The 10,000-nt window shown below is 46.8% G+C and overlaps 1 protein-coding gene across 1 annotated transcript; it reads right to left on the bottom strand.

Annotated features, from left to right (window-relative positions):
- Window positions 1-458: 458 nt before the first annotated feature.
- On the bottom strand, window positions 459-2,041 carry npvf (neuropeptide VF precursor). The gene is made up of 3 exons (XM_035429101.1): window positions 1,834-2,041; window positions 823-1,232; window positions 459-707 (listed from the first exon to the last, which is right to left on the bottom strand). Exons 1-3 carry the CDS (start codon window positions 1,972-1,974, stop codon window positions 605-607), a joined length of 654 nt encoding a protein of 217 aa, XP_035284992.1. The 5' UTR covers window positions 1,975-2,041; the 3' UTR covers window positions 459-604.
- Between the last annotated feature and the right edge of the window lie 7,959 nt (window positions 2,042-10,000).

Genomic DNA, 10,000 nt, shown 5'->3' with positions numbered 1-10,000 from the left:
AAGGCCACACTGAAAAGAATATAAGACTCTGACTACAAAATTGTGACTGATTACAATGCCCTTTTAAAAGCATGCCCTGTGTTCTTTTACGCCGCAAACACCTTCATTATTTACGTTAGTCCAGTTGTAAAATTCGTTGTTATATGAACTTGGTCATTTTGGTGTTGTATTTCAAATTAATAATAAAATGTTAGTTCAAAAAACTGCAAATATTTTACTGGGCCTGTAGTCATGCTCGCGGAAAAGCACAAAATGAGTTTATACAATTTATTTATGGTTGCTGGGCCAACACAACCGGTTTGTCATCAGAGATTACCATTTCTAATCCGTGGAACCTAAATTGTACAAGTGCATCGTAATCAGTTACTTATAATGTTATAGTTGGAGAATCCTTACATTTTTACAGCGCGTGCAGTCACGTGAATGCCATGGCAGGTTTAATTAGGAGGACATCCGAATAGACTGTCACACTTTTTATTAATAGTATACATTGAGAAGTCTTCTTTTTTACAACATGACAAGATCCATGTTTTAATTTTTATAAACAAAGGGAAACACGCGCGACCTGTGACAACATAATTCCGCATTCACTGCGGGTGCTAGGTCAGTCGGAAGCTGGACTGCTGGATGCTTCTATATCCTTCGGAATATTCAGAATATCTTCCTCTCTGACGTCATCCACAAAACTCAAACCACGGGCCTGTGATCTGCGAGAGAAGATGAAGTTTAGACACGCGTGCGTCTTTACCGAAACGGCTATCGTGGAAAATGAGATTAACAACACACGAATCACACGCGACAATTTTTTTGCACGCGCGTTACCTTCTTTGCAGCTGGGCAGCAATCCCACGCGCGAACATCGCCAGGGTGCGCGCAGGTCTGGAGTCGAAACGGTTGGTTCTGCCGAACCTTTGCGGGAGCGTGGCTGAAGGCGATGCCACGCCGCCCATGCGGGCACACTGGTGGCAGGGGAGCGCGATGGGCGAATCTGTCTCCGGCGACCTTCCGAAGCGCCGGGTCAGACTGAGCGGGAACTGGAGCATCCGCGTGGCCGCCCGCGGCGAGGAGCGGCCGAACCGCAGCGGCAGGTTGGCGTGGAGCAGCGCCGGTTTCGCCACGGGGGGGTACAGTTTGAGTATAATGGGAGTGCTACCCATGGTGTCGTCGGGAACCTCTTGGACTTTAAAATCGTCCATCTCGAGACTTCTCGCTCTCTCGGACTCTTGCATTGCCTGGGGAAAAGAATTCACGAATGTCCAAAATAGTAAAATCTTGGTGCACATGAAAGATGAATTGCCTGCCAAGCTGACTTATTTTATTTGCGTATGGAACCATGATAATCTGTTGTCAAACGGATCTAGCAGTGTTTAACCCTTGTGTTCAGTTTGGGTAAAATTGAGCCATTTTTAGTAAAAGAAAAATATAACACTTTAAAAGATGTGTTTCGTAACCAGCGACTAAACCAGTGTAAATATGTTTTTTTTGTTGTTCGTCATCTGTGTATGCTTTTTGGCTTTTTGCCAAAATGGGTTCTTTGTAACACCAAAGTAGTAACACCAAACAAAAAAAAATAGTAACGCAAAAACAGTCGCACAAAATGATTTTTTGGATATTAGCACATTCATTTTGAAAGTGTGTCAGTTGAAACAATAAATATAAACAATCTACGGCATGAAAACGGTTTCATTTAAAATGAACAGATAAACATGATTTGTGCCTCTATGGCTTGGTTATAATTTTTTTAAGGCCTATGAAGCACGTAAGCTTATTTCAGCGCGAGCCGAAGTCGGTATGTCTGAATCGTTTTCTCATTGTTATCTCAAGTTCGTTTACCTCTGGGTAGACCGGTAGTCGTCCCACGCGCTGGGCGAACGTGGCGGCCGATCCGTGGCCTCCCGCGCAGGTGACGGTTCTGGGCGCGAAGCGGCCGATGATTCCCGCTGCGAGCAGCAGCGAAGCAGCAAATCGATTCATTCTTAACTCAAACACCGGGCTTCGTCACGCATGGACGATCCCTGACCGGAGTGCAGTACTTAAACCCGTAAACAAATAACACACACACGTGCGCGCGCGCGCACACACGAGCATGCACACACACATACACACACGAGCATGCACACTCATCTTATTCTCTGAATATGACGTTAGAGGTTCATTCAATAGCAGAGCAACAAAAAGGGGGGGAATGTGAGGAATGTCCTGCCACTGAGGATGAAAGAACTAAAAATATAAACACCTTGATTGGGGTATTCACTAATTACCTTCGCTGGAGTTAATTAGGGAAGAGCAGGGACCATGGCAATGGGAAACCATGAAAGCAGGGAACAAAGACCAAAAACATCCAATTTAAACATGCTCAGCATTCACCATCTTAACCCTCACTATTTCTAGCATCATGCATCCTTCACAGAGAAAACATTTTCAGGCCCACCCACAGAGGACCAATCACAGGCCTGGATTTTCAAACATGCCATGTGAAAAATAGTCACTGGCTCTCCTGTAGCACTGTGTGGCCAGTATGGTGTAAAATAGTCAGAGGCTCTCCTGTAGCACTGTGTGGCCAGTAGGGTGTAAAATAGTCAGTGGCTCTCCTGTAGCACTGTGTGGCCTGTATGGTGTAAAATAGTCAAAGACTCTCCTGTAGCACTGTGTGGCCAGTAGGGTGTAAAACAGTCAGTGACTCTCCTGTAGTATTGTGTGGCCTGTATGATGTTAATTAGTCACTGGCTCATGGGTGAGGGCTTCAGAACAGTGCCCAAGTGTGATGTCACAATGGTAACAATAAAGAGCAGTGATTGTAAATTATAGAGAAAATGAAGTGGGTATAAAAAATGTATAATAAATATAAAAGATGGAATGAATGAAAGACTTATCGTGCACGTAACTGACAGAGATAATTGGCGTGCAGGACCTGGAACATTCCGCGCATGATGCCAGGCTCATTATTGCTCTCTAACGAGCTCAATTCAGGTCTGAAACGAGAACAATCCGCGGAGGCGTCAGGATCAATGTGCAGATTTAGTGCCGGAAATATTCCCCTGATCAGTCAGCGTTTCACAGGGCAGACTAAGCCAGGCAACGGTGAACAGAGAAATGCACCTGGGAAGGCAGGTCATAAAGGAGGAAATGCCTGTGCCACCACGTTTATCCACTAGGTGGCAGAATTGTGTCAGTCCAGAGTCATGCCTGGTCAGTGAAGTGAGAATCTCTTTTCAAAACAGAGTTGGAAGCACATCGCAAAACATTTAAGCAAAAAAATTTATCTTTTTGGTAGTAACTGTCTCCTGTGGCAACTTGTGACCTCTGCACCCAAAGCGAGGAGCACTGGCACAACATTAAAAAAATAATATCTATCTTTATAACGGGGAATAAATGGAATAAAAAGAATGTTCTGTAGAGGCTCTGGATACTCATCGTCTCCATGCGAGCTGCTTTGGAATCACATCACGCCACGTTTTCTCACTCATCCAGATCTGAACCCGCCATTATGCGTGATGTCATTGTGCGTGATGTCATCATGTATGATGTCATTGCGGACGATGTTACCATGCATGATGTCAGAGCGGGTTGGGGCTGCTGGGTGGCTAGTTTGGTTGAGGCACCACGCTGTGGTGTCGGGGTTCAGATCCTGATCCTGCCTGTAGGGGGCGATATGCACATCACTGCGGGTGGAGGGTGGGTTCAGTTGGCTTGTGTCTGGGTGATTGGTGATTGTACATGCCCATATGAAAATATGAGGTATGGGAACTGCATGTATTTTAATATATGTATATGTATATGTGTAATAAATACATCACAAAATATATTTTACATCATATATTTACATACATTTCAAATATGTTGTGAAAATACATTAAAAATTGACCCCTTTTGCAAATGTATGTCATGTATTTACATATATTAAAGTATAATGATATGCAATATTTCATACATGTATTATACAATATATTGGAATAGATTTAGAATTTCCCACCATATATTTAAATATATTACATCTCCGTAATCGCTGCATGTGAGCTGGGGATGGTGTGTGTAGAGCCGCGTGTTTCGAAGGAACACACTCCCGCGTGTCCCACACATTGGGGTCCCCTAACCCTAACCCTAACCCTAACCCACACATTGGGGTCCGCCCATAAATGCAGTCTGGATTAATTCGAGCGGGAATTGAAATAACACCACCCCAATTGTTTAAAAAAAATATATTTCCTCTCTATTAAAAAAAAAAAAATATCCTCTCTATGATGTTGCTACATTTGTTCAAACAGCTCATCTGCCCCTAGGCCCTCTTCACCTCAAACCAAAAGCTTCAGCCAATCGACGGTTGGCTGGCAGGAAGAGAAAAACATGCAGGCCGTACGGGAATGTTAGAGAGCGAATCACGTCTCCACAAACACAGACCCCGGACCCAGACCAAAAAGCTGGCTGTCACTGGGCCTCACGCCCAGATAAAATCAAACGGCTCAGAGGACCGAGCTTCCAAACACATACCTGGTGAACTGCCAGTCTCTCTCTCTCTTTCTCTCTCTCTCTCACAATCTCTCTCTCTCTCTCTCTCTCTCACAATCTCTCTCCCTCTCACTTTCTCTCTCTATCTCTCTCTCACACCAAGGAGGTCTGAAAGTAAGGTCAAACGTGATAGCATGTACAGGTTAGCGCTCTCTCTCTCTCTCTCTCTCTCGTGGTCTCTCTCTCATTCTCTCTCTCTCTCGTGGTCTCTCTCTTACGGTCAAGCGCGAGTTCAGTTTCTGTCTTCATTTCTGGTTCAGTGTGAGCTGCAGTGTCAGTGCTTCGCAGTGAGAGAGGTTTCAGATGAATGAGCAGATCGAGGGAGGGATGGAGGGATGGAGGGATAGAGGGAGGGAGGGAGGGAGAGGGGGAGAGGGAACAAAAACCACACAAACTCAGCACAAACTGGAATGCTATTTGGCCTGAAAAACAGTACACCACGGCAGAATATTTTACCATGGCGACCGATAACAAATTGAGAAAACCACTGACGATGTACAGACTCAGTAGAGACCGGCTGCCACAGGCAGACCCGGCTGCCCAGAGAGGACAGGCTGTGCTCCCACTGCAGTCAGGGGGCAGTGGAGACAGAGCTGCATGTCCTTACAGGATACACCAAATATAAGGAAATGAGAAAAAACTTCTCAAAAATTGGAACCATTTCCCAAACTTCCAAAATTATAATCATAAATCTCCTCTATACACTGGGGAAGAAATGATAACGTCCGGCATTAGCCGCAAGATGTGTGATGTGTGATGTGTGATGTGTGATGTGTGATGTGTGATGTGTGATGTGTGATGTGTGTTGTGTGTTGTGTGTTGTGTGATGTGTGATATGTGATGCCTGTCACAAAACAAGGGACAGCCAGTGAGGGAGCACCTCTGTTGTTTGCACTGTTAATAGTTTCTGTCCTTATTAATTTCCTTATTAGTGTTTAGCATTCAACTTGTAGGCTGTCTGGAGGGTTGGCTTTGGTTATTTATTTATTTTTATATACATATTTTTATTACTTTTTTTCTTTAAATATTTATTTATTCTACTGTATTAATTGTATGTCTTTTAGCATCTTTGTTAATTGCTCAATTGCTTTGGCAATATTGTTCATATGCAGTCATGACAATAAAACATCAAATTGAATTGCACTGAGAGAGAAAAAGAGAAAAAGAGTGGGAGGGAAAGAAAAAGAGAGAGGGAGAAAGTAGGAGAGGGCTGGAAATAGAGAGAAAGTGGGAGGGGGGGAAAAGAGAGGGTGAAAAAGAGAAGTAATTTTCCCTGTTTGCTTGTGACCTTTGACCTTTGACATTCAGATGCTCGGCCCAGTTCTCTGCTTCGGATTCTATTCATGTGTGCAGTGGGCAGGAAGGGTCACTGAGGTCAAACCGCAACCTCATACTCCCTCCCCCACCCCCCACCCCCCACCACCACCCCACCCCAGCCCAATGGCTGAACCTATGAACTTTGACCTGCCTTCACAGAGGGCTGACTGACCCTCCCCTTCTCCATGCAAATAAATTCACAGCTGACATTGTCAGTCACTGCAAAGCATGCTGGGAAGAGAATGTGTCCTGGATTGGCCTCCACGCAGGCCTGCCCAGTGAGCCCCTGAGAGGGACGGTGGCACACCGCGGGGACTGCAGGTTATATTGTACTGACCCTCAGTGTGAACATGCAGTGGCCATGCTTTGCCACACCCCCTTCCTCTGCCCAGGACAGGAAGTGACAGCAGGTACAGGGGTCGGCGCGGGGTCATGACACAATATGGAGGCGGGGTGGCAGCTTAAAGGTCCTGGAGAGATATTGCCTGAAATTCCCCAGAACCTGCAGTGATTTGTGGGATAGAACTTTGTCATATTTTGACTTTTTTTTTTTTGCTTTTAAAACCCCAGGGCTCCTGAACCGATCTGACAGCTGAACTGAGGTGATATCTCTGCTCTCATCTGATCTCACTCTGCTACAGACGGAGATAACCCCCCCAGTGTGTGTGTGTGTGTGTGTGTGTGTGTGTGTGCATGTGCATGCGTGAGAGTGTGTGTATGTGTGTGTGTGTGTGTGTGTGTGTGTGTATGTGTGAGTGTGTCTGTGTGTGTGCATGTACATGTGTGTCGGCGTGTGTCTGTGTGCGTGTGTGCAGACATTACAGCTTTTGTAAAAGCCTGCCACTTGGCACTGAGGAAGGAGGTTTCTGGGTAATGATGTTCTCTATCCTGACCTTTGACCTCTGACCCATATTGAGTCATCTGGCCATAGAACAGGGCTCTTCCTCCTGTTCTTTATCCATCCTGAAGCACTTGAAGATGGCTGATATAATCTCCACCTGGAGAAAGGCAAGAGAGGTGCTGTAGACAATGTGATGACGGACGGATGACGCAGGTGAGCACACATCGACAGACTGCAGGTACACTCCAGCACGCTGCAGCCATTACTGTAAATACCTGCATGGAGGAACTCACCTGAGGGAGGGAGGGAGAGAGACAGAGAGAGAGAGAGAGACAAACACTCTCCCTTCTCTTTTTTTGTGTTGTGTGTCTGTGAATGTAGTAACTCTGGGGCAACTCAAGCCTATCTGCAATATCTCAGAGATAAAAAAGTTTAGAAGTCAAAGGATAGGGGAGTTTAAGAAACGCTGTAATCAGTGACATACACGTTATTCAACAGCTCACTGAACCAAATCACAAGTATTCATTTAGTGTGTGTATGTGTGTGTGTGTGTGTGTGTGTGTGAGAGTGAGGGAGTGCGTGCACACGTCTGAAAATCCTTTGACCTAAGTCCTTATGTTTTGAGTCTCCATAATCATAAAAATATGACTTGTGTCTCATTGTCTGGTGCTGTGAAGTGCAGCCAAAAAATCTGAATTCTATTAATGCAGATCAAGAGAAGGGGCCTCCCTCTGCATTGCCTGTCCGTCACACATTTCTACTGGCAACCTGTTTTAATTAGCCTACCTTCCTTCACACACACACTTACTCTCACACAATCCAGTGCTCTTATACATGAGGACAGGTTTAGATGCTCTCAGTCTCACCACCATGCTGCACCAGTAAACTGAAGCGGACTCTGTAAACATGCCTGTTCACTGAAGCTGACACTGTAAACATGTCTGTTCACTGAAGCTGACACTGTAAACATATCTGTTCACTGAAGCTGACACTGTAAACATGTCTGTTCACTGAAGCTGATTCTGTAAACATGTCTGTTCACTGAAGCTGACTCTGTATAAGCCATGCACTCAGCCACTCCTACGGCATTTCATGTTCAGTACTGAAAGCATCCAAAATAGAGAGAGCAGGGACCCCCCCTCCCCCTTTGCCCCAAATCACAGGCAACCTCTGAGCCCCCTCCTGGATACGGTCCTGGGATCCCCATGTGCCTTTATGTGCAACTGCACAAGACCAGGCTTTATGTCTGCTGGGTCTCTCGCTAATTCTCTTCCGTTCTGGAAATGACAGTGTCAGGGTCCACGGGAGGAGCCTTAGATGAACCACAGCCGATTTGGTCGAAAGTGCCAGGTGAACTGTAGCTTATTGGTCGAAAGCTTCGGGTGAACCACAGCTGATTGGGTCAGAGGCAATATGGCTCCTCCTCTCCGGCTGCTCTCCACTTATGGGACACAAGCGGCGTCCTCAAAAGGACGAAAATACAAAGCAGGCAGTGTTTGCCCTGGAGGAAAGCAGGCAGTGTTTACCCTGCCTCTGGGCTCCACGCTGAATCACTGCCTGGTTAGCTAACACCCAGGAACACCCAGGAACACCCAGGAGCACCCAGGAACACCCAGGAACACCCAGGAGCACCCAGGAACACCCAGGAGCACCCAGGAACACCCAGGAACACCCAGGAGCACCCAGGAACACCCAGAAACACCCAGGAGCACCCAGGAACAGCCAGGAGCAACCAGGAACACCCAGGAACACCAGGAGCACCCAGGAACAGTCAGGAGCACCCAGGAACACCCAGGAACATCCAGGAACACCCAGGAACAGCCAGGAGCACCCAAAAACTCTCAGGAACACCCAGGAACAGCCAGGAACACCCAGAAACACCCAGGAACACCCATAAACTCTCAGGAACACCCAGGAACACCCAGAAACTCCCAGGAACACCCAGGAACTCCCAGGAACTCCCGGGAACACCCAGGAACTCCCAGGAACTCCCGGGAACTCCCAGGAACTCCCGGGAACACCCCCTCCACCGTTACCACCCCAGCCCACATTCCTTTGATTGCTTTGTCAGAAGTTTTCTGTTTTCCGAAGAATGGCTGTCAGGCTGTCAGGGTGATGGACGGGCGACTGTTTCACCCCTCAGAGAAACAAGCCCTTCTGGAGCGGGGCGGTCAAACCCACGACCTCATTCATTCCAGATTATTCACTGGGTTAAATAGAGCCTTTTCCAGCACAATTCGGCCATTGAACCACCATGTAATTAATTCACCAAACACTTCACTTAAAACTGCCAGTTTCATCGCGTAGAACACACAAATATGAAAAACCGGATAAAGCTCAGTAGCTATTAGACAGTTGTCAAGTCTCTGAAAATGCGCAATCTCACGTGGATATTGAATAAAAGTCAAAAGGAAAGATATATTTGTTTTGTGACCCTGACTCTGTCCCATGCTACAGAGAGGAGAGGTTGGGGCGTAAATCACTCTGGAGACACAGTGCTGACCTGCACCCACACAGAGGCCTTCTGCAGGGGGGGGGGCAAACTACAGGGTTCCACAGCATGTCCCGACTCGCACGAGGGGGGGGGGGGGGGGGGCTGGGGGGGGGGCGAGTAACCCGTGAGTCACAGCTCAGCCAGGTAAGAGCTATCTGAGGACAACCCAGCAGGCGCCACTTCCCGAAAAACACGCAGAGTCACTGGTCAGGAATCTGCTGCATGTAACAGGATCTGTGATGCGGGACATAAATTCTATGCAGGCGATCAGTAAATAAATAATGTTAGTCTATTTAGGAAGTATACATATTAAATACACACATTGCTGCCTCCATATGTTGTATATAACAATTAATAGCTATATCATATTTTGTGTAAAATTACACATGCAAGGTAATTAGTCAGTAATAGAGCAGCACACTGGTAATCGCAATAATTTATTTTTTTTAACAAATACATTTCTGTCTCCTTTCTTACATCCACACCAGGGGTGTAGGTGCAGACAGAGGTCAGAAGATTTGACCGCCCACTGTGAGCAAAATTATGGATACAGTGTCAATCAATCGCCGCCCCCCCCCCCACCCTGCCTGCTGCCCACCCCCGCACACTCCACCCCCCCCCCCACCCCTCCAGGGTTCCAAGGGCCGCCTGCATTTCAGATTTACGGCAAAGCCCTTTGGCTAAACATTTAAACCATAAATCAGCCTCTTCTGCAGCCGAATTCTGGCGTTACCCGTGGTTAAGGGTTGTGTCATGTGACAGAGGAATGCGTGATTTACACTACGACCACGAAGGGGGGGGGGTGGGGGTGAATATTCGGGAACGAAGTGTCGGGATGCCGC

The sequence above is a fragment of the Anguilla anguilla genome, chromosome 8 (assembly GCF_013347855.1).
Source record: "Anguilla anguilla isolate fAngAng1 chromosome 8, fAngAng1.pri, whole genome shotgun sequence".
Classification (NCBI taxonomy): Eukaryota; Metazoa; Chordata; class Actinopteri; order Anguilliformes; family Anguillidae; genus Anguilla; species Anguilla anguilla.
Note: the sequence above shows the minus strand (reverse complement) of the source record. Positions and strands in the feature narration are given on the sequence as shown.